The 24,648-nt window shown below is 41.9% G+C and overlaps 2 protein-coding genes and 1 pseudogene across 4 annotated transcripts in view; 1 reads left to right on the top strand and 2 right to left on the bottom strand.

Moving 5' to 3' along the window:
• Window positions 1-957: 957 nt before the first annotated feature.
• Window positions 958-1,750, bottom strand: LOC129457771 (large ribosomal subunit protein eL8-like; annotated as a pseudogene).
• Window positions 1,751-14,425: 12,675 nt separating this feature from the next.
• Window positions 14,426-24,648, top strand: part of HOMER1 (homer scaffold protein 1) — a 141,558-nt gene continuing 131,335 nt past the window's right edge. For all 3 annotated transcript variants that reach the window (XM_055297679.2, XM_055297677.2, XM_055297678.2), the window contains exon 1: window positions 14,426-18,263. In XM_055297679.2, coding sequence (XP_055153654.1) covers window positions 18,259-18,263 — 5 coding nt within the window. In that variant the 5' untranslated portion in view covers window positions 14,426-18,258. The remainder of the gene's footprint in view (window positions 18,264-24,648) is intronic.
• Window positions 20,105-20,620, bottom strand: LOC129457625 (large ribosomal subunit protein eL29-like). The gene has a single exon (XM_055233020.2). It carries the CDS (start codon window positions 20,594-20,596, stop codon window positions 20,105-20,107), a length of 492 nt encoding a protein of 163 aa, XP_055088995.1. The 5' UTR covers window positions 20,597-20,620.

The raw sequence follows: 24,648 nt of genomic DNA, 5'->3' as shown, positions 1-24,648 counted from the left end.
AGTGGGGTGGGCAGAAGAACTATGAAGACAGGCTTTTCCCTTAAGGGTAAATGCCTTGTGGAGGTTTAGCTAAAAATTGTAGTTAGGTACCTTAATGTACGAGCTCAGTTAACTCATGGGCAAGCTTTGAAGGCCAACTTTGATGAGATTTCCTAAGGCCTTTGAAGGGTGACGTGAGCCTTTGTGCAAGAAAAGGCATTCTTTTTTTTTTTTTTTTTTAATACATGCCATGGGATCCTTCAGAATGAAGACCCAAAGATACAGAAAAAATGGCCACTTTTTTTTTTTTTTTTTTTTTGAGACGGAGTCTTGCTCTGTCGCCCAGGTTGGAGTGCAGTGGCACGATCTCGGCTCACTGCAAGCTCCGCCTCCCGTGTTCTCGCCATTTTCCTGCCTCAGCCTCCCGAGTAGCTGGGACTACAGGCACCTGCCACCACACCCGGCTAATTTTTTTTTATTTTTAGTTGAGGTGGGTTTTCACCGTGTTAGCCAGGATGGTCTCAATCTCCTGACCTCGTGATCCGCCCGTCTTAGCCTCCCAAAGTGCTGGGATTACAGGCGTGAGCCACGGCGCCCGGCCAAGAAAAGGCATTCTTAAAAGGCCACGAGTTTATCCCTGTACCTATGTGATAAATCCATGTCAATTATAATCTGCACTCCCGTTTATAGATGAAAAAGACCAAAATGTAGCTTAGTTCAGAAGGATTCAGAGATTATGGAACACGAAGTATAAAATATTTTCTATTTGTATGCTAGGGTCTCTGTTTTGCTTTCCTTTTACGCTGCATAAGATCACAGAGTTGGTATGGTATGCCTGTGTAAAAAACACACAGGTTTTGGATGCTTTAAAAGAGTGCATTTCAGAAATTTGAAGTCAGTTTCCCTAATTCTTTTTTTTAAAGGAAAATTTGTATTACTTTAATTATTTTTATGTACAGAAAACTCAACAGTGTACATTCAACCCAGTTTGATGGCAAGTTCTTTAGCCTTTGCCTTTTCAAGCTTGGCAATGTGAGCCACAGACTTGGGAATCAGGACATTGCCTTCCCAGTGATGGCGGAGCTCATCATATATGTTGTTGTAATTGGTCCTGATAGCTTCCAAGCTTAGCCAAAGCTCCTTTGTTTTCCATGTTAACTTGTGTGAAGGTGACAATGATCCAGGTCTTCCTGTGGACTAGATGTCCCAGTTTTGCTTCCCCCTTCATAATGTAGTAAGGGACCCCCATTTAACCACACAGGGCAGGCAAGAAGACAACCAGACGTTGTGTGCCACACATTGTGTGCAATCACCAGCAGCTGAGCTTTCTTGTTCTCCACCAAGGTGTGACAGCCTTAACTACTGCTCAAAGGCCAGGTAATCTCTTAATGGGGACATCCCCTTTGCCGGCAGCTTTCTTCTCAGTCAGGCCAACAGCCTCTGCTTCTTCTCCTTGCTTTATCTCTGGCCTGTACTTGGGGGCCAGCTTAAGCAGCTGAGTAGCTGTTTGGTGGTTCAGAGCCTGAATGAACTGGTTAATCGCAGGAGGCACTTTCAGCCGCTTATAGAGTATGGCTCTCTGCCACTGCAACGTGATACAGTGGGGCCATTTCACAAAGCAGGTCAGGTCTCTTTTGGGCTGGATGTCCTGTCCAATGCCAAAATTCTTAGGCTTTTTCTCAAACAGGGGATTCACCACTTTCTTGGCCTCCTGCTTCTTCATGACAGCAGGGGCCGGAGCCACCTTCTTCCCCTTTTTTCCTTTTGGCATCTTGGGTGGTGGAAGAGAGAGCCAGTTTCCCTAATTCTTACATAGTCTAATGGTCCCTTTCCATTTTATAATTCCTATTAAGTAGCTGATTATAAGGTAATACAAGGAGTAGAAAAAATGCAGCTAATTTTCACATCAGTAAAAGAAACAAAACTGACAACTATCTTTCATATGTAAAGAGTGCATTTACTAAGCATTTGCTTAGTAAATATTTCATTTAATTATTACAACAAATCCTTCAGGTACTATCATTATTCATATCTTAGAATCTAGGAGACTGAGGCTCAGAGATGATGTGTTTAAATAAAACATCCTGTGCTACCTGGCTGGGCCAAGAGGACTCAAACTCAAAATCCATCTGATTCCAAAATTCATGTTCTTAATAGCCCTATATAAGAATTTACTGATATTTTCAAAGTTCATGTTTGTATTTGAGTGTGATTAGTATTAACATTGCAAAGGGCAGTTTCATTAAAATATTTTCTCTTTTTTAATCTCTAATCATCTTTAATCTCTACTTTTAAGATGTTTTTCATTTTATTCTACATGCAGCTTACCCTGTTAGTACAACAATCAACATTATAGATTCTAAAATTGTTTTCCAACAGGGACATGTGGCTGAATGTCATGACTATTCATGTGCTGATTCTGGTGCTTTCAAATAAATTTGCTTTGTGGTGCCCACTCTACTGCATTTTGAGTAGGTTGTAAATCTTGTTAAAAACCAATAGAAAATATAATTTCAGAATGTTTCAAAAGTAATCTCTCATGTTACTGGAATCTCAAATATTTTATGTTTCTTCTTTGCACAGTTCAAAAAGAACTCTGATAAAAATAATTTTATCTTTAAAAATAACAGTTTTTTCTGATTCCAAAAAGTAATACATGCTCACTTGAAAGAATTTACACTATGTATAAATGTATAAAGAAAAAGTGTACACAAAATTTCATTAACCAGAGATAAAATATAATGAACATTGTAGTGTGCTTCCTTTAAATATATATAAGACCAAAATGTTAACTTTGGTTTATTTTGGAGGCGGTGGTGAAAGAATTTTAAGTAAAATTTTATGTATATATTCATCTAAGATATTCATCTCAGTTTTCAAATGCTTTCTCTAGCTTAAACTTATCCCATTTCTCTACGTGGTGACTATGAAATGTTATGATGATAAGCAAAAATGTGGCTACTTGGCTAGGCATGGTGGCTCATGCCTGTAATCCCTGAACTTTGGGAGGCCAAGGTGGGTGGATCACCTGACGTGAGGAGTTCAAGACCAGCCTGGCCAACATGATGAAACCCCGTCTCTACTAAAAATACAAAAAAATGAGCTGGGTGTGGTGGTGCGTGCCTGTAATCCCAGCGATTCAGGAGGGTGAGGCAGGAGAATCGCTTGAACCCAGGAGGCGGAGGTTGCAGTAAGCCAAGATTGTGTCACTGTGCTCCAGCCTGGGCAACAAGAGCAAAACTCTGTCTCAAAAAAAAAAAAAAAAAAGTGGCTAAGAAGTCTAGTTGTGAATTGAAAAATGTAAATTAATGAGATATAAACAGAAAACTTGATATTTTTGTATGTTTTAATTGGATTTGTTTACAGTGACATGTAGTCACTGTAAACAAATCAAATAACATATAAAAGTCTTAAAAATAGCTAACATTTGTTGAGTGCTTTTTGTGTACTAGGCACTGTTCCAAGGGTTTTGTTTGTTTTCATTCACTTAATTCTCACAACTGTATGAGGTAAGGACTATTATTTATTCTCCATTTTAGAAATAAGAAAGCTTAGGCATCAAGAGGCTAAGCAATTTGCTTGAAGTCTTGGTTTGCCAAGAAACCAATCATGGCAAGCTAGAATTTTTGTTGTTGTTGTTGTTGTTCATTGGGTTATTTAAAATTTAATGGGAAAACAAAGATGATAAATTAGGGCATTATCATGGACATATTGTATCTTCATTTTAGGAAGGAAAATTATAGTTCCACATGATGTTCTTGTAGATGAAGAAGGTATTAATAAAAGAGGTGAATGCACTCCTAAGAGAGACTGGAGCTGACTGAGCCCTTGGATTGAAAGGGCAGGTTAGTGGATCAGTATCAAGAACATGAAGTTACTAAATGACAGAGGTGAAATTCAAACCCAGGCAGGATGTCCCCAGAGTCTATACTTAACCACACCCTAAATTTACTCTATAAAGTATAATGAAGAAAGGTAGCAAAAAGCAAGCCAAAGTCTTCAGATTCCATGACCCAGTGACAACTGCCATCACTTTGGTTTTTTTTTTGTTTGTTTGTTTGTTTGTTTGTTTTTAGAGACGTGATCTTGCTCTGTTGCCCAATATGGGGCACAGTGGCATGAGCATAGCTCACTGCAGTCTTGAACTCCTGGGCTCAAGCGATCCTCCTTTTTCAGCCTCCTGAGTAGCTAGGACTATATAGGTACTCACCATCACATCCGGCTAATTTATTTTTTATTTCTTGTAGAGACAGGGTCTCTCTATGTTGGCCAGGTTTGTCTTGAACCCCTGGACTCAAGGAGTCCTCCTGCCTTGGCCTCTCAAAGTGCTGGGATTACAGGCATGAGCCATCGTGCCCAGCCCATTACTTTGGCAAACATATTTCCAGACCTTTTTTCATGCAAGCCTTAACTGTAGCTGACATAAATTTTGGCAGAATATCTTGTGATCCTCCTGGAACACGAGACCATGGGAGGCTTGGGAGGAGTTGCTTCAAGGCCATTTCTCACTTGCCTTCCTATCTTTCAGGAGGGTGTCATGAGACAGTTTCTCATTGTCTCTTGGGTTCTGAGGAGGTATGAGGTTTTTCCTTCTGCAATGCAATTATCATGCTAACTATTTGGAGTTAGGTAACGTTTCACAGGCTAAGGGCACAGTCTCCCATGAGACTGACCTCGCTTCAGATACCAGCCACAAGATCAGGAGTTTCCAGGCTACTTACATTTCTAATGAACTGGCTACAAACTCAGGGGCTCCCATTAAATAACTTGCTAGAATGATTCATAGAACTGAGGAAAGTGCTATACTTATGATTATAGTTCTATTATAAAGGACACAAGGCTAGGTGCAGTGGCTCATTCCTGTAATCCCAGCACTTTGGGAGGCCAAGGTGGGCGGATCATGAGGTCAGGAGATGGAGACAATCCTGTCCAACATGGTGAAACCCCATCTCTACTAAAAATACAAAAATTAGCTGGGCATGGTGGCACATGCCTGTAGACCCAGTTACTCGGAGGCTGAGGCAGGAGAATCACTTGAACCCAGGAGGTGGAGGTTGCAGTGAGCTGAGATCGCGCCACTGCACTCCAGCCTGGTGACAGAGTGAGACTCTGTCTCAAAAAGAAAAAAAAAAAGGACACAAATCAGGACCAGACAACTAAAAAGACGTATAGGGTAAGGTCTGGGAGGGTCCCAAATGTGAAGCTTCTGTGTCCTCAGGACACTTTCTTGGCACACCAATGTATGACTACTAACCAGGGAAGTCCCCCTGAGCCTCAGCATCCAGAGTTTTTATTGGTGGTTCTTTAAATAAGGATCACGGATTGATTCACTGGCCATGTAATTGAACTCAATCCCTAGCTCCTTTCTCCTTCTCAGAGGTTGGGCTAACAATATCTTACTCAAAGCCCTCATCCTCTAATCACATGCTTGGTATTTCTGGTATGGCCTACCCCTGTCCTGAGTAATTCCATTAGCATAAACTCAGATATGGTCTAAGGACCCACAATGAATGCAAAGGTTGGCCAAATTTTGTTTTATACAAACTTCCTTCCCCTCTTAGCATACAACTGTAAAACTGCTTAGTAGCCTCATAGAATTGACTCTTCAGCAACAGGGTATCCCACTATTCATGTTGCCTTGTCATAAAAAATTGTTTCTGTGTTGTCCTGTGAGACAAGAGACATGGGAGAACTGGCACTTTCGCTGTTTTTTTTTTTCTTACCTGCTATCTATGTGAGTAATAAATTGTCTAAATTGTAAAAGGGCTTCTTGTTTCTTTATCAGCCAAATCTGTTAGCCTTGCTTACTATAATGTACAGAAAAAGGAAGAATTCCAAGAGGAAGAGTATGGGGGGAATTAAGGTGTTTAACTTGCTTTACTCACTTTGATTTTTTTTTTTTTTTGAGATGGAGTCTTGCTCTGTCGTCCAGGCTGGAGTGCAGTGGTGCGATCTCTGCTCACTGCAAGCTCCGCCTCCTGGGTTCACGCCATTCTCCTGTCTCAGCCTCCTGAGTAGCTGGGACTATAGGCGCCTGCCACCACGCCCGGCTAATTTTTTTTTTTTTTATTTTTAGTAGAGATGGGGTTTTGCCGTGTTAGCCAGGATGGTCTCGATCTCCTGACCTCATGATCTGCCTGCCTCAGCCTCCCAAAGTGCTGGGATTACAGGCGTGAACCACCGCGCCTGGCCCTCACTTTGATTTTTTAAGAACATGCAAATGGGCCATTTCATTGGGCTAGATATGAGCATCAAGCATGGAAGACAGTGTCAAAACTAAGTTGTACAGTGACAATGACTGACACTAGTGGAAAGAATGAGTCATTTGAAGGAGACAATGTAGAGAAGCTAATAGTGAAGGACAACTTTGATGTGAGCTCAGACTTGAGTTGTCATAAAACTTTGAATAAAAGATAACTTTGGGGGCCTTATTTCTAACCTATTATCTGATACAAGCATCTTTTCTATATCAATCCAACAATTGATCATGCAGCCAGTTTCTGCTTCAGAAGCTAAGCCAATTATTCTCAGGGCAACCAATTCTACTGATATAGATCTAATTGTTTTTGCATTTTTTCTCATATTGAGCTGAAACCTGACTTTTAATACTTTCTTAAACCATTGATTCTTTACTATCTCATGGAGCACATATTCATATAGCTATTATTTATTCTTTGTGACAGCCCTTCTATGAAGTCAACTATCATATCTCCCCTTGATTTTATGTTCAGCAAATTAAACATCTGTCTTCATCCATGCTCACATGGTCTTGTCTTGGTTGGTCGTCACCATCTTAGTCATCCTGCCATCTCATCGGTATCTCTCCTAAAATAAAACATCCAGATCTGGTTTCATCAATGATTAATACAATAGAATTACTGCTTCCAATGAAATACCTTATTTCAAATTTTTCTTTTTATAAATGTATTTTGTAAACTTGTAGTATTTTCTTTTTTCTTTTTTTTTTTTTGAGACGGAGTCTTTCTCTGTCCCCCAGGCTGGAGTGCACTGGCACGATCTCGGCTCACTGCAAGCTCCACCTCTCGGGTTCACGCCATTCTCCTGCCTCAGCCTCCTGAGTAGCTGGGATTACAGGCGCCCGCCACCATGCCCAGCTAATTTTTTGTATTTTTAGTAGAGACGGGGTTTCACCGTGTTAGCCAGGATGGTCTCGATCTCCTGACCTCGTGATCCGCCCGCCTCGGCCTCCCAAAGTGCTGGGATTACAGGCTTGAGCCACCGCGCCCGGCCTCTTTTTTCTTTTTTTTTGAGATGGAGTTTTGCTCATGTTGCCCAGGTTGGAGTGCAATGCCACAATCTTGGCTCACTGCAACCTCCACCTCTTCGGTTCAAGCCATTCACCTGCCTCAGCCTTCCGAGTAGCTGGGATTACAGGAATGCGCCACTACGCCCAGCTAATCTTGTATTTTTAGTAGAGGCAGGGTTTCTCCATGTTGATCAGGCTGGTCTCGAACACCCAACCTCAGGTGATCCCCGTGCCTTGGCCTCCCAAAGTGCTGGGATTACAGGCGTGAGCCACTGCGCCCAGCCAACTTACAGTATTTTCTACCAAAAAGGATATAAAGGAGAGGAAGATAGGAAAATTAAGTGTATATTAATGTCTTATTCTGTCCTCCCACAATTGAATTTTAAACATATTTGTGTATTTTTAATATTTTCCAAGTAATATGGTTTGGTTTTGTATTATTACAATAATATATACTCATGATAAAAAATGCAAACAATACAAATGGTGTTACAGAAATCTTTTTAAAAATCCTCCTCTCCTCTCTGAATCTCAAATTTACATTCCCACTCTCTCAAGTTAACCACAATTCAGTTTATTATATCCATTCCGAATTTTTTTCTGTATTAGGCATCTTTCCATATCAGGACTATGGATCTACCTAATTCTTTTAAAGAGCTGCATAGTATTTTATTATATGATTGTACCAGTCCTCTACTGATAGACATACAGGTTGTCTCCTCTCCCTTTTTTCATTTTAAAGTAATACAAAAAAAAATCTATGTGTTTCTGTGAACACTTGAAAAAGCATATCTGTAGGATAAATTCCTTAAAGTGGAACTGCTTGTCAAAATTTATGTATGTCTTCAAGGATATACCAATTTACACTCCTACTAACTGTGTGGTAGTGCTTGTTTTCCTACATGCCAAACTTTAAAATAATTGCTAATCTAACAGCTGAATAGAATAGCATTTGGGCTGGATATCTTTAGTTTCCCTCTCCAGATCCATCTTTGAGCCTTCTGTTTCCTGCTCCTTGCCCTAGACCAACATGGACTGCATCATTGGGCTCCTCTGCCCAGCTTCCTGTATGTCAGCTTTAGAAGGAGGAATGCAACAGGAGATGGGGGGGTGGGGTGGGAAGGAGAGTAAAGTTGAATTATTCATTTCCTGGGCTGCCTCTTTGTGGGGTCTCTGTGAGCTGGCTGTGACCTTTAAGCAAAGGACACAGCTTCTTCAGACGCTTTCCACACAGCCATCTCTGTCTCCAGGTTCCATCCATTGCTCCTTCCTCTTGTCCTTTCAGGCACAGAGGGGACAGTCCCTGCTGCTATGCCAGGCACTGTCCTCTCTCTTATGGTTTTCCTATACTGTGCCCCACCTTTGTAAAGAGTAGCATTTTGTTGGGCATAGTGGCTCATACCTGTAATCCTAACACTTTTGGAGGCCGAGGCGGAAAGATTGCTTGGGCCCAGGAATTTGAGCCAGTCTGGGCAATATAATGAGACCTCATCTCTACAAAAAATACAAAAATTAGTTGCTGTATTGGCACGTGCCTGTAGTCCCCGCTACTTGGGAGACTAAGGCAGGAAGATCACTTGACCCTGGGAGGCTGAGGCTGCAGTGAACTGTGATTATGCCACCACACTCCAACTTGGGTGACAGAGCGAGATCCCGTCTCTGGAAACAAAAAAAAAAAAAAAAAAAAAAAAAAAAGTAGTATTTTTTATTAAGCATGACTCAAAATACCTAATTTGAGTGTTCTGTTTCCTACAAGTTCTTGTTCCTGGGACTTCAGCAGGAGGATTCTCTAGCCCTCCTAATGATTCTATGAGCTACGTATACTACCCTACTAAATCCCTGTGTTCTAGTTAGAGCAGATGCTGTTGTTTGCTCTAGCTACCTCATTAAGAACCCTGACTAGGCTGGGCGCTGTGGCTCACACCTGTAATCCTAGCACTTTGGGAGGCCGAGGTGGGTGGATCATCTGAGGTCAGGAGTTTGAGACCAGCCTGGCCAACATGGCGAAACTCCGTCTCTACTAAAAATACAAAAAATTAGCCGGGCGTGGTGGCAGGTGCCTGTAATCCCAGCAACTCGGGAGGCTGAGGCAGAAGAATTGCTTGAACCCCGGCGGGGGCAGAGGTTGCAGTAAACTGAGACCACGCCACTTCACTCCAGCCTGGGCTAAAGAGCAAGACTCTGTCTCAAAAAAAAAAAAAAAAAAAAAAAAAAAAAAGAACCCTGACTTAAGTAATTTCTACCTAAGGATAACTGAAAGTCCTAGCAAATTCATTCATTCAATAATCATTTATTGAACACCCACTATGTGCTAGACATTGTCTTGCTATTATAGACAGGAAAGTAAACAAGACAGGCAAAGTTCCTCTTCATGGGGCTCTATTCTATGAGTACACTAATATCTAATACTATTTTAGACAGTGCTGAATATACTATGAAGAAAATAAAGCAAATCAAGTGGAAGATTAATGGCGATGGATGTACAGATATTTTATAAAGAAGATCTTTTTCAAGAGATGTAATTTGAGCACAGAACTCAATGAGGAGAAGGAGCACACTATGTGAAGGTCTCGGACATACGTGTTCCAGGCAGAAAGAACAAATAAAGCGTAAAGGCCCTGCATTTGGAGCAAGCTTGTCATACTTGAAGATCAGCAGGAATATGAGTGGTTTCAGGCTGTGTGGCAAATATGTGGTTTGCTTGCCCAACAGCCACTGGCCTTTCTTCCATGCTAAGAGTTTTAATTTGGTTCAGTCACAATAGGCAGACTCAAGGGATGAACCACCATTTGCCTAAGCCAATCATGAAAATCCAGTTCCAAACTCTCAATCACTGATTTAGGGATGAGCATGTACTCTAGTTCTGGCCAAGAAGACATGAGAAGGAATTTTCTTGAGGTCACTTCACAGCTTTTCTCCCTGGTAAAAAAAAAGCAGCCATAAAAGAGGAAATAACTCAGTCTCCTTCCCTCCCTTCTGCTTTGGGTGTTCTTTGAATGTGATGCCTGGAAATACAATAATCTTCTAAAAAAGAAAGGGACAACAATCCAGGTTTAAAAGACAACACATGAAGATACCAAAGTAAAGGGATGGGAAGACTCTAATGACACCTTGGACTTTCCAAATCAATTGTTAAGACCACCTACCTTCAGACTTCTTTTTAATAAGCAAATTAAAAAATGACCTTATAGGTTAAGTCACCATTACCTGGAGTTTTTGCTCATGCAGTTGACAATGCACCAACCCACACACTAGCAATGGAGGGGGAAATGGAAACCAAGGTAAGAGAGGTGAGCAGGGGCCAGATCATGCAGTACCTCTTAGGCCAAGGCATGCAGTTTGGATTTTATTCTAAGTGTAAGAGATTTTAGCAGATGACTTAATCAAAATGGGAAAACTATATTATCATCATGTATTTCCATCATATACATCAGGGTCCCCCAACCCCTGGGCCACGGACTGATAAGGGCCCATGGCCTGTGAGGAACAAGGCAGCACAGCAGGAGGTGAGTGGTTGGTGAGTGAGCATTACTGCCTGAGCTCCACCTCCCACCTCCTGCCCGATTAGCAGTGTGAACCCTAGGAGCATGAAGGTTCAGGGTTCTTTCTCATAGCAGCGTGAACCTTACTGTGAACTGCGCATGCAAGGGATCTAGGTTGTGCCCTTCTTATGAGAGTCTAACTAATGCCTGATGACCTGAGGCGGAACGGTTTCATCCTGAAACCATCTCCCCCACCCTACCGAGGGGAAAAATTGTCTTCCACAAAAGCAGTCCCTGGTGTCAAAAAGGTTGGGGACTGCTAATATATATGATAAAAATATATGATTTGTTATTAAAAATAATAGAATAGGCTAGGTGCAGTGTCTCACGCCTGTAATCACAGCACTTTGGGAGGCTGAGGTGGGTGGATTACCTGAGGTCAGGAGTTCAAGACCAGCCTGGCCAAGATGGTGAAACCCTGTCTCTACTAAAAATAGAAAAATTAGCCAGGTGTGGTGGTGGGCACCTGTAATCCCAGCTACTCGGGTGGCTGAGGCAGAGAACTGCTTGAACCCGGGAGGTGGAGGTTGCAGTGAGCTGAGATCATGCCACTGACACTTCAGCCTGGGCAACAGAGCGAGATGCCATCTCAAAATAATAATAATAATAATAATAATAATAATAAAATATTGACTAAAGATATGATGGTTTATTTTGGGCATCTACTTGACTGGCTTAAGGGATACACAAGTAGCGGGTAAAGCATTATTTCTGGGTGTGTCTGAGGGTGGTTCTAGAAGAGAATGGCGTTTGCATCTGTGGACTGAGTACAGAAGATCCACCCTCACCAATGTAGGTGGAAACTGTCCAATCTGCTGAGGACCTGGGTAGAACAAAAAGGCAGAGGAAAGGCAATTTCTCTCTCTCTTCTGGAGCTGGGATATCTGTCTTCTCCTGCTCTTGGACATCAGAACTCCAAGTTCTCAGGCCTTCAACCTTAGGCTGAGAGTTACAACATTTGTTTCCCTGGTTCTCAGGACTTGTAGGCTGAGACTGAATTATGCCGCCAGCTTCCCTAGTTCTCCAGCTTCAGACATTGATTTCTTGGCCTCCATAATCAGGAGCCACGTCCCATAATCTCACATCTATCTACATGTCTATCAACCATCTACCTACCTGCCTACCTCTCTCTCTATATATATACCCTATTGGTTCTATTTCTCTAGAGAACCCTAACTAATACAGATACATTTACCATTTCCATTTAATATTTAGAGAAATTAAAATTTAGAACAAGATTTAAAAAAATAAAAAGCCTCATAAATAATTCATGAAATATTTTGGCTGAAACTCTCAAGTGTTGAGAATCTTCATTTATTTCTGAATCTTATGCTTGGGAGAAACTTTAACACAGGTTCTAGGTCTTGCTTCTGCCTGCTTTAGCCATTAATATAATATTTATCCATTATGTTCTGCTTCAGAGAGTTTGCAATTGCCATCTTAAAGCCCCATCTCTCTTTGAAATACTCCAGGATTTCTGCCTCAGCCTTGTCTCTCTGAAAAGGCCATTGCCTTCCATAAGAATGATTGTCCTAAATACCTTGTGGGTTGTTTTTGTTTTAGTTGGCACCATAACAGTCACAAAATAAGGTAGCTCATTTAAAACATTTTCCTCATGGTTGTTCTGTTCCCCCATTCAGGAAAAAGATTATTGGTTACCATGGCAATCAGCTTCCACAGCATTCCATTCTAAGTAACTGCACAGGTACAGCACAACCTTTACTCCACATTCTTTACTGTTTCTCTGCAGATCTGCATATTTTTCTAGCCTGTTTTCTCTAACTCCTGCTTAAAACAATCAACCAACCAACCAACCCAGGTTAAGCCACACAATTTTTTCAAAGGTACCATATCCCCATCTTTTCTGAATATTTTAAAAATTTTATATAGACAGTTGTACTACCATTTCCTCTAATTTTGTTCTATCTGGGCCCTCAACAGCAGCTAACTGAAAACTTTCTAGTATCCTCTTTCACTATCTAGGATTACATTTGTATCCCTCTGACCGTATTTGGAAAATGAATTTACAGTAAAAATCAGAGAAGGAGGTAGTTCTGAGATCATTTCCCATGGCTATCTAGCATAGTTTTCCTAAGGCTAATTCTTTAGCTTCCTTTCCTCTACCACTTTCAAACCTCTCTAATAAATTGTCCTCAAGCCTTGCCTTGAAGATGCCAAACACTTGTGTTCTCACCCTTCAGACTGTTTAACTACTTTGCTTCTGTTCAGAACATTACTGATAATAAAAGATGGTCTTATTACAGGCCGTACACAACTCAATGGTACCCAGTATCTGCTATATAATGGAGGAAGTGGGATGATTTTGGAGAGTCACTGGATAAATTCTGTTTCCCTGCAACTCTTTCATTCTTATTACGCTTACTCTTTTCTGGTTTCTTCATGACTATGTATTATAAACTAGGAATTACAATATTTCTTTTATATAGAGAGATATCTTTTAACCTATTTTTCAATCTGACTTTAATTTGAATTGATAGTGGTATTTTGGTAATTAAAAGCAAGTTGTTATTATCTAATGTTTGGCAATTAAAAATAAAATCTGGCTTTTACTCTTTCCTGCAAAGGTTTTCTATCTCTTAGATGTCTTTTCATTGAAAAAGACATATCTCATGACCAATGTATGAACACCCCATTGAAGATTGCCATCTCCTATTAAGGGCATGGAAATAAACTCTGTAACTAAAACAGATGCCTTCGCCCACAGATTCTAAAATCAGAGGGTATTCATAAACCGCCCTACAAATTTTCAGAGCACAGTGGGAAACAGGAACTGTTAAAATTTGAAACTCTACTAAAGTACTTTCTTCCTCTTCCGGTAAAAGAAAATATATTACTTTCTAGGAAGTTTACTATTTTAAAAAACATACAAAAAAATCAGGGTTGGGAATTCACAACTAAAATGTGGGTTACATCAGCTCATCTTAGGAGAAAAGATATTTATTTACTTATAGATGGAAAGCCATAGAATGCCTCTCTGACTCCTCTTAAAACTGTATTGGAATTGTTTCAAGCAGGGAGAAAAGGCTATTTTTTCTGAGAAGACATGCCATATTACATAAAATGTTTCAAAGTTTTACATATTCTTTTGACTACATGGACATATGTACTTACTGATGCTGATCCCATATAAGCTGGCAAGAAATTGATACCTATAAGCAATAAATGATAGGCAGAATTTTCTAGATTAAGAGGCTGAAGTTAAATAATTGCATAAACTTTGAGTAATTATATCACAGTGCACCATTCGACTTATGTAGAAAAAAAGCTGCTCTCAATTTTCAGTTGACAAAAGAGCAGCTGAGAAGAGACGATGTCGTTGTGAAAAGTAGAAACTAACAAAGGGTCAGCACTCTAAAAGCAGGAAGGCAGCTGAAAAGCTGTTTTGACAGTTGGGTAAAGATGGGGGAAAAAAGACTAAATGAGAGGAAGTTGTGATGAAAGGGTAGAATAAAGTGTTTGAAAACGGTAAAGTGAGAGCTTTAATTAACATGGAGAGAAAGAGCAGGAAAGAGAGAAGTTATTTAGGTAGGAAATTGTTTGTAGAGAAATTTTAGTAGTGAAATAACATAATTTGTATTTTAATTTGCAAGGGCCAAGGGATGACATTATTGGAAGAATGACAGTTTTATTGTTTTAACATTTTAGATATAAGAAGTTCCATTTGTCTGAAATACAAATTGGTACAAGTTTCTATTAATATGATAATAATATACATTAGACAAATTGGCAAGCAGGGATTTGCCTTTCATTAACCTTTTGTTATAACCTTAAAACAAACAAAACAAACAAAAGAGGCGGTCGGGCACAGTGTCTCATGCCTGTAATTCCAGCACTTTGGGAAGCTGAGGCAGGCGGATCACTTGAGGTCAGGAGTTTGAGATCAGCCTGGCCAACGCGGCGAAAACCCATCTCTATTAAAAATACAAAAATTAGCCAGGCGTGGCGGCGCGCACCTGCAATCCCAACTACTTAGGAGGCCGAGGCACGTGAATTGCTTGAACCTGGGAGGCAGAGGTTGCAGTGAGCCGAGATCGCGCCACTGCACTCCAGCCTGGGCAACAGAGCGAGACTCCGTCTCAAAAAAAGACTTTTAATATTTCAAACTTCAAGCAAGATCATAATTTTATAAAGTGAAGATGACCAGAGTGTTTGAATCAGCTACAAATTGGTCTTTTTTTGTTGGTGGTGGTCTTTAATCTTGGACTTCTAACTTGAGCAAGAAAATGTAAATACAGTAAGCTGCAAAACCAATGTTCCTTAATTAGGAACCATGTGAGCAGTTTAACATTACAAACAGTTTCTAAAAGTCACACGTGGTATACATTCTAACGAGTTTTAGCTTCCTTTAAACTGCGTTGATACTGATCTATAACTTTCCTAATAATCACCTCATACGTTGGTAATCCTATGTTCTGGATTTTCCAGGTCACTTCAGATTCAAATATTTTTTCTAATGTCAAATGGTGTGTCTAGATTTTGGTTTGGAAAACAGGGTCACTAAATTTGTAGACTAACTTGAAACAGTACTGGCCTTTGGCAATACGCAGCAATTCTATTTCTCGGCCATGCTTATCAAGTTAAGTAAAATAAAATCAAAGTTCACTATATGATTCACCTAATTAAAAAAATTTTTTAACCTAATTATTTTAAAATAATTTAAGAACTCTGTAGTAATTTACAATGTAAAAAGCATTCATAATACGGTGTTTCTAGACACAAACACATAGCTAGTAAACCTATAGACAGCTACTCACCCTTGCCATACAGAAAATGCAAAACAACACACTTAAGAGATATTGTAATTATATATTATGTGGTCAAAACTAAAGACGACGAAAATATGCTTGTGTTAATGAAAAAGGATTTGGTGGTCTTTATTTTTAATTTTTAAATTTTAATTTAAATTCCACAGACTGAAACCCATATATGTTTTTCTCTTTCTTGTTTTATTGGCCGGAGCCAAGTGTCATGGAACTCATATTCTGGATGAAGAGGAACTGAGAGGACACACTGGCATTTGCTATACATGTGACGATAATTAAGTGAACTAAGATTGACTCATTTTCCTATGTCAAAACTGCTATTTTGCAAATAAAATTACTATCCTTTATAACATTATTTGGTTTGCTTATTGCTCTGCTCTTTATTCTTTCGTGTTTCAGGTAACCACTAAAAAAAAGTTTAAAAGTCGACTATGCCCGGAATGGCACTCAATAATTGAAAATTTAGGTGATTTTTTCCGAAGTCCTGTTGGAAGTACATCTACCAGTAGTGTGATCAGGCTCTCCCTCCCACATTTCCCTGCTAGTCAGGACAAGAGAAGCCCGGGGGTGCTGCTGCAATAGCGGTGGGAGTGGGAGATAGGCTATTACCCGCTTGACACTGCACTTTTGCTACGAATGATTCACTCCGGTTTGGCACATTTGTTGCAAGGAAATCTCCTCCTCCCGCCGCTTCCTTGTTCGAGCTCCTCTCGGGCTGTCTCCTGTGCTTTGGCCTTTAAGAAGTGAGAGCAGGTGGGCACACAGGAGCTCGCCCAGTCCTCCTCCCCCTGCTCCTTCCCTAATTTAGCAGTACTTCCGGCCGCGTGACATCATCCCCCGCACCTCGGTGACGTGAGCGGCGGGTGACGTGTGTGCGGAGAGGAGCGCGCTGACGTTGCTATTTAAAGGTCCTCCTGCGAGGAGGATGGAGACACAGCGCGAGCACCTGGTGTGGGGCGCGGAGGAGGCTGTGGCGGCCGGCAGCGGGGCCAAGAGCCAGAGGAGGAGCAGAGCGCACGGCCCGACAGCAGCCGGCCTCTAGGGAAGGGGGGAAAAGAAGGACGAACGGACTGAGGGCCTGCCGCCGGCCAAGCTCTCCACGAGGGCCGCTCGGCCCGCCACCACCAGCCTCTCCGCCGCCTCGCGGCTGCTGCTTTCTCCCGCGGCCCACTGCTCGCAAGGCCCGTCGGGCTCCCAGGACCACTCCGCGCCCCAGCCCGCGGCTCCGTGGCTGCCACCGCCTCCCGCCCCCTCCCGCGAGCAGGGGGAGGGACCGCCCTCGCCCCCCCGTTCTCTCCGCCCCCTTCCCGCCCCCTGCAGCCCACTGCCGCCGCGCTCGCCTCACGCCGGCGGCGCTGACCGGGAAAGCAGCACCCTCCGCTCTGCCAGCCGGCTGGTGGAGGCGGAGGCAGCGGCAGGCTTCAGGCCGCCGGGGCTGGCGCTGTTCTGCCCGGCGGGAGCCGGAGGCCGGCGGAGGCGGGCGCTGATGGAAGTGTGAAGAGGCGGCGGCGGGGCCCGGGGAATGTGAGGCGGCGCGTGGCTGCGGCGCGGAGCGTGAGAGACGAGGAGCAGGGGTGGGGGCGCTGGAGCGGCGGCTGCGCTTCGGCTTCGAGCCCAGCTCTCCTGGCCCCAACGCGGGCTTAGCCTCCTGCCTTGGCTCGGGCAGGCGCCCGTCGACCCTTCGGACCCTTTCGCCCGCCCTGGAGCTGGGGGCAGGGTGCCAGTGGAAGCGTGGGGCTTGGCTCTGTGATTCATTCATTCTCCGCCGACGGGAGCCTCAGACCCGCTGTGTTCTGAAGAGAGGAGGGAAGAGGGGGCAGCCGCGAATGAAGGGCCGAGCACCAGCCGGGCTCCATTGTGCTCGGCGGCGGGGGGCGGGAAGGGGCTGAGGGAGGTGGGATCGGGCCCCCTCCTCCAGCTCCCCGGCGTGCGCTGCGCCTCCAGCCTGCTGCCAGCCTGGAAATGGCTCCGTTTATTCTCCTCGGGAGAATGAATCGATCCTGCCTAGCCTTCTCTTCCTCCTCCCCACCTCTTCTCTGCTCCGAGTCTTAGGAGGAGAAACATTTAAAAAGACAGATTCCAATGTGGAGTGCCGTGCAGGTTGCGAGCTGCCGGGTTTGCACTTCGAGGAGATTTTTCTGTGTAGTTTTTTTCCTAATGTGAGCGCAGGGAAGCCGTGGCATTACTGCTTTTGGGATTTTTATTCACGTGCACGTCGCGTTTGGTTGCTCGCTCCACCCCCGGGGACCTGGTGTGGTGGAGAAATTTGAATCCGCAGCCTTAGCTCCGAAAAGGCCGAGTTACCTGGCTCTCCCTGAGTGTCGAGGAGGACATGAGTGAAATGACCAGCGAACTCATTTTTTATAGGACTCGGTGAAGCCGAATTCTGCATTTCCTTACTTGTAGACTCATTTTGTGGAATAGAGTTGATCGCTGTTTCCTCCGCAAAGCATAAAACTCGAATAAGCAAATGCCGCCTCTGTTTGAACGTTTTGGTACTTACAAGAGAGAAATCATTTTACCTAAGAGAACTAATTGAATTGGCAGCATCCTTGAAATACCTCCGGACAAGGATCTGGGGGTGGGGGTGGAAAAGCAACTGCGAAATAGCAGACGGAGAAATTCCTTTGGAAGTTATTCCGTAGCATAAGAGCTGAAACTTCAGAGCAAGTTTTCATTGGGCAAAATGGGGTAAGGATTTTTGTGCTTAACACAGCTTCGAATCTGTTTATGTATGTGTATTATTGAGCGGTGGTGGTGATCGTGTTTTGTGTTTTCAAACAAACTTGCCACCTTGCTAAGCTGGTCATACTTTAAAGAAATAGGCATGCTAACCTTTTAGGTTATTTTTGCATTTTTGTAGAGCGGTACCAGAGGTCATAATGAAAAAACACATATATCGTTTGTAACTTGAATATGGATTTGTGAGTAATATTTACAAAGACAACGCATTCTACACTTTACTGGTCAGACTGCTGCATCAGTTTGTAATCAAAATCACATTATCTTAGCTTTTGCTGACGGTTGTCTTTCAAAGAGAAGATACTGCAGTCTCTCAGTACTTTTAGATAATCAGTTGCACAAAGGAACGATTGTAATGAGTGGTTAGACAGCAGTCCTTGAAAGTGATCCAGAGTAAATTGTTGCCCTCACCGTGCCCTCTGTTTTGTCCTTGAATATTCAGAGCTAAAATGTATAGAATTGATTTACTGGGGCGTTAAAACGAAAATCTGAAATTCAGTCTTACTGATGCGGTCACCACCGTACGAGTGCATTCCGTAGGAAAGAGCTTTTTGTTTAAGGAATTTGTTCACTCCTTTTGTTTTTCGCTTTTAAGCTCAGACCTTCAGTTTGTGTTAACAGTATCAGATCTACACCTTCCTTCGGACCCAGAGCCAACTGAGAGTGCATTTTCCAGTCTTTTATTAACTCTTCACACTGTGGGTTGATGAAATGCTAGTGACACTTCCTAATTTAAGCTGGAAACCCATAATATGTTAATGGAGCAATCTGATTTCATTGACAGGTTGTCATTGCTTTTTGGCAGAAGAACTTCCAGAATTTTCTCTCTTTTTGTGTGTGTGTGGTTGAACAAACACATCTAAAGTGTAGCTGAGGGACATGTTTTAAGGAATGGACTCTGAAATTCATTGTGATGGTTTAGGGGTGTACACACGCTTGAAACTTTCTGAGGAAAGTTCTTGAATAGTACCTTCTTTTTGGAGTTAGAATTTGAAGTTTAATATGCATAACTGAAAATTTAGAACATGTTGTAGGAAACTTTCCTCAGAAATTAATGACAAAGTGATAATGGTTTTAAAAACTTGAATGACAAGTGATGAGAATATATATAACTTGCATGATTTCGGGGTACCGCTAAGAGTAATTAAAATACCTCATTCTATTTCTAGCGCTGCTATCAGTAGCTTAGTGATCTGAGGCAAATTACTTAATGTCTGTGGACTCTATTTCTTATCTGTAAAATGAAGGAGTTAGAGATGACTTAAAGATTTCTCCAAACTGTAAAAAACGAATTATTTTCTTTTTATTCTCCTCATTTTAATGATCACTAGTTGGTTTCTGGAAGTCGATCTTTCTGATAGAGACCTTTTTCACTCTAAGCAGTTTAAGCACGTAACGCTGAAAAATAATGCCATTTGAAAAATGTTTTGGATGAATTGCACCAATTTTAAATGAGAAAAATACTGAAAAATACTACTGTTCATAACCTTAGAAATATGGCTTCCCTTGAGCATCTGCAGCTCTGTTTAAAACGTGTTGGAGGAAAAAAAAAATCAAGCAGCAGTTTTTCATGTTGATGGCTGCATTTTGTCTAGACGGTGGAGTAGTAGCATCATGGAAGAAAATCAGTTTTCCACAACCTTTAAGCTGCATGAATGCCTGTCATTTTACCAAGGAAAGCTTAGGATGAATTTTTTTTTCCTGCCTCAGGTTTGTTTGTACAAATAGCACAGGAGGACCCCAGCCCCATGCAGATGGCAGCCTGGCGGGGGGTCGCACCAGTCCTGTCCTCACGTTGGCAGACAGAGATATCTGCTCTGAACCTTTGTAGCGGCCTGGGCACCTTTGGGAGCCTGAGCTGGAACTGAAGCTGGAGCTGCAGCCTGGGCCTTGGTTTGATCCTTGGCCTTGGCCTTTGGCCAGCACAGACTGAGCCCCTTGGCGATGCGGGCATGAGCATGCTTCCCAAGCTTGGGGTGGGCAATGTAGGCAAGTTGATTGAGCTTGCGGCTGACACCCTTTGGGATCTTGGGCTTAACCTCGTTGGGCTTTAGGAGGGCCTTGATAGCCTTGGCACGTGCACTCATGGCCTTGGCACTGTCAGCCTGCGTCTTCTCTAGGCCCTTCTTGTTGTGTTTCTTGGCAAAGCGCATGTTCCTCAGGAATTTCTTGGGGTCCATCCCGTTGAGAGATTCGTATATTTGTGATTGGGGTTTGTTAATACCATTTCTGTGCCATTTTCGGGACTGGTTGTGTGTGGTGTGGCTCTTGGACTTGGCCATGTCTGCACCTTAAGGCGCCGCTTCCGAAGCGCCTAGCATCTGAAGAGACAGGATGAATTTAATACTAAGGGGGCTATTGTTTAAAATGGGAAAGTGAGCACCACACATAACATGCATTTAGACACCTAGCATAATTAATTTGTTTATAAATGAATGTATCTGCCCTTTAATTAATAAAGTCCTGTATATGGACTGAGGAGAAAAAGGAGCGAGCATTTTGTGGTGCTGTTTTTTTTTTTTTTTTTTGGAAAGCCTGTATTTGGGGCTATGACCCTTTCTCATTGATAGTGACTTGAGAGGGGAAGGGTAGATGGAAGTAGAAGAGAAGAGCATACGGCAAAGGCATTTGCTGACGTTTCCACACTTTATGCGTATTTATGCCTAATAAATGTTTGTGGAATTAGCATAGCTGCCTGGACCTATTTCAAACAAAAGGAAACAGGGCTTTAAATGGCTTTTAAAGCTTTACCTTGGCAATCCTTAATTACTTTACTGTAATAGATATCTAAAATTTAATACTGTGGGTAAAGTGTTTCACATGTTACAACTTTTTTTTTAAAACTAATGTTAGGTTATAGTAAGGATTTATCTTTGTCTTAATTGTAGATAATTATTGCAAGTCTATGGGCAGTCTAAGCAAAGGAATTATTTTTAATAAAATCAGTGATTGGGCCGAAAAAAATTATGGCTCCCCTAATAGTAGTTGAAGAACTTTGTGGAAATGGAAAAGAACAGCTGAAATTTGACAGTTGGCAAAGTCTGTCAAAGTATCTTGGATGTTGCATGAACTGTTAATTGCAGTGAAGGCAACTAAAGTATGGGTTTGTAAAATAGATGTATCAGATCCCCTAAAAATTAAGGCATTCGTGTATATAAAATGAAGTCTCTGAAAAGTTTTGAAGCCTCAGTGAGGAGCCCCTGTTAGGTATGACCCCCACCCCCTACCTCCAAATAGTATCTCATAATGACAGCAGTGAGTCAGTAGCTATTTCAGAACTATTAGAGTAGGCAACAGAAATCAAGTAACTTCAACCAGTTATTTCATGAAACCCTTTGTTTTTACTTAGCTCATATTGGCAACCTAGCGCCATCAGCAATGGTAAAGAATTCTTTCCCTCCCTTCCTTTATTAAGAGCTCCTTATACATAAAATGGGGCTCTCCCTGCTAATGGAATCTGTTAATGCTGTTTCTGATTTATCTCACCTACCTATGGGAACTTCTGGAGTCCTTCTTCGCCCTCTTTCCCCAAATAACTTCCAGAAGCATGGAAATGAGTGCTGCTACATTGCAGCCCAAACTGAGTCTCTTTGCTGAAAGACGGGAAGCTGACACCTCCTTCTGCCTCAAACTGCAGGGTTCTGCTCTCTAGGGGTTGTAGCAAAAATGTGAAAATCTTGATCCAGCACTATAAATGGGTTTTATTGCAAAGATAACCACCCTATCATATCTGACAATAGACAAGTTAGATGCAAGTCCTTAATTCTTCATTTGTTCGTTTTACCGACTTTGAACCTGTTATAGTGTGTGTATTTAGCTCAGTGCTGCTGATAGAAAGGCTAGTACAATGTACTCCTTCCCTTAGTGAGTTTATACTTTAGAAGTTGGGCAGACAGTCAAGCCTAAAATTAAAATGTGCAATGAAATTTTGTAGGAGCTATAATGTAGGGCATTATGGAGACACAAAGTGTGTGTTTGGGGGGGCATTAGCTGCCGAGGGAAGGATAAAAAGGCTTTGTAGAGGAGGTGATAGGTGTTAAACACTGAAAGATGAGTACAAGTGAGCCTCTTAGACAAATAAGAGGGCATTCAAGGCAGAGGGAACAGCGATTGACACCCCTAAAACGAGGAACTGCAAAGGAGTTTGGCATGACAACCTTGTTTGCTTGAGCTAGCTCCCTTTGGTGTAGCAAGAGATAGGTCTAGAGCCTTATTATGCAGGGACTGGGTTAGAGAGCCATGTAGATCAAATGAAAGATTGGATTATCCTGTAGTCTAGTGTGTTTAGAGGTTTTTTTGGCTATGACCCATTGGAAAGATAAGCATCTTTACCTTGCAACCCAGTATGCTTGTATATAAATGATAAAATGTCACTACATAATACCCTTGCTTTGTATGGTACACTCTGGTAGTTTCTATTCTGTTCCATTCTATTTTATTTTTAAGATAGACTGATGATGGTGACCCACTCAATTTATTTAATGGCGCTGTGTTAGCAACTGGTAATTTGAAAAGCACTTCTCTTCTGTGAAGATTACTAAAGGGTTTTAAGCAGAGTAAGAACATGATCAGGGAAGTAGAATAAGAAAGCAATTTTAAAAATCATTTACAATTTGGTTTTGTGTCTTGCATCCTGTGGAAACACCAAGCTAGAACAACGAACTCTGGCTGGGTAGAGGAAATGAACAGTTGGGCAGGCCCTGGAAAGTTCCGAAGTGGGGAGGGGAGGGATGGTGACTGAGAGATGTGTAGTTGGCTGAATGGAGCTTTTTCAGAATCAGGACATTTCATGTGGGGAGGTAAGAATGTAGCAAAGAGCATGGTATGTTCTTAGCAGAGTCACTAACTATGGGTCATAAAATAGTGAATTTGGGAGTTAAGGGGTTGACAGAAGAAACTGTCCTTATTCGTAGTTTATAGTTTTGAGTGATTAAACATCTTAGAAGAAAAGGTGGTTATATCCCAAAAGGTCTAACCTCTCTACTGCCATGTGATTTTTTTTTTTCAGTCTTTAGTGTTTAGTTGAAGTATTTATTTTTAGTTACTGGATTGTTATTTCGGATTAATATGACTAACTGGACAGAAGAGTAGGGAAAATGAGTGCTGAGTGCTTAACGTTTTCTAATTTTTTTCTGATGTAGTTTTTAAATGACTATAAAAACATTTTACATAGATTTCTATCTCAGGACATATCTTGTGGAATGAAATGTGCGGTTTTCTTGTGTTGCCTATTTGTAGTGCCTTATGACCCGTGGCTAATATTTCTGTTTGTTTTTGAAAAGTTGAGTGATTTTGAGGCATTGCAAAGTTTCAGGTCTGTTAAATATCTTCATTTCAAAAGAATCTACATGTGATAAGGAATATTTATGTAGATTTTAGCCCATCTACAAGAATTGAGATAAAATTTTCACATCTATCTTACTGAATGAGTATTGCAAGAGTAGGTAAAACTGTTTTTTTGTTTTGTTTTTTGTTTTTGTTTTTGTTTTTTGAGATAGAGCCTCACTCTGTCACCCAGGCTGGAGTGCAGTGGCGCGATCTTGGCTCACTGCAACCTCCGCCTCCTAGGTTCCAGTGTTTCTCCTGCGTCAGCCTCCCAGGTAGCTGGGACTACTGGCACGCGCCACCACGCTTGGCTAATTTTTGCATTTTTTGGTAGAGACGGGGTTTCACCATATTGGCCAGGCTGGTCTCGAACTCCTGACCTCGTGATCCGCCTGCCTCGGCCTCCCAAAGTGCTGGGATTACAGGCATGAGCCACCGTGCCCAGCCAAGAGTGGGTAAAATTTTTTAAAAGCTAATCATTCAATGGTCTTCAGTATGTGAATAAAATAATATATATATATCTATATATATATTGTTTGTTTGTTTTGTTTTTGAGACAGTGCAGTGGCCCATGCTGGAGCGCAGTGGTGCCATCATGGCTCACTGCAGCCTTGACCTCTCAGGCTCAAGCAGTTCTACTTTAGCTTCTTGAGTAGCTGGGACTATAGGCTCACACCACCATGGCAGGCTAATTTTTGTACTTTTTGTGGGCATGGGGTTTCATCATGTTGCCCAGGCTTGTCTTGAACTCCTGGACTCAAGTGATCCGTCTGCCTTGCTGTGAGCCATCACGCCTGGCCAAAATCATGTATTTTAATCTTAATTTTTACAGCACACCTGTCCATAGTCTATAAAATTAGGACATCCATAATGACTCTCTGTTAAGAGAGTCAACTTTATTGATGAACTTATGTTCTTAATTTTAGCATTTCATACCTTTTGATACTCCTTTTTCCATCTGTGCTGAGTGTAACACATTTGTCATTCCTGTGCTCCTTCATGAAATGTC

Source organism: Symphalangus syndactylus, chromosome 11, assembly GCF_028878055.3.
Source record: "Symphalangus syndactylus isolate Jambi chromosome 11, NHGRI_mSymSyn1-v2.1_pri, whole genome shotgun sequence".
NCBI classification, from domain to species: Eukaryota; Metazoa; Chordata; class Mammalia; order Primates; family Hylobatidae; genus Symphalangus; species Symphalangus syndactylus.
Note: the sequence above shows the minus strand (reverse complement) of the source record. Positions and strands in the feature narration are given on the sequence as shown.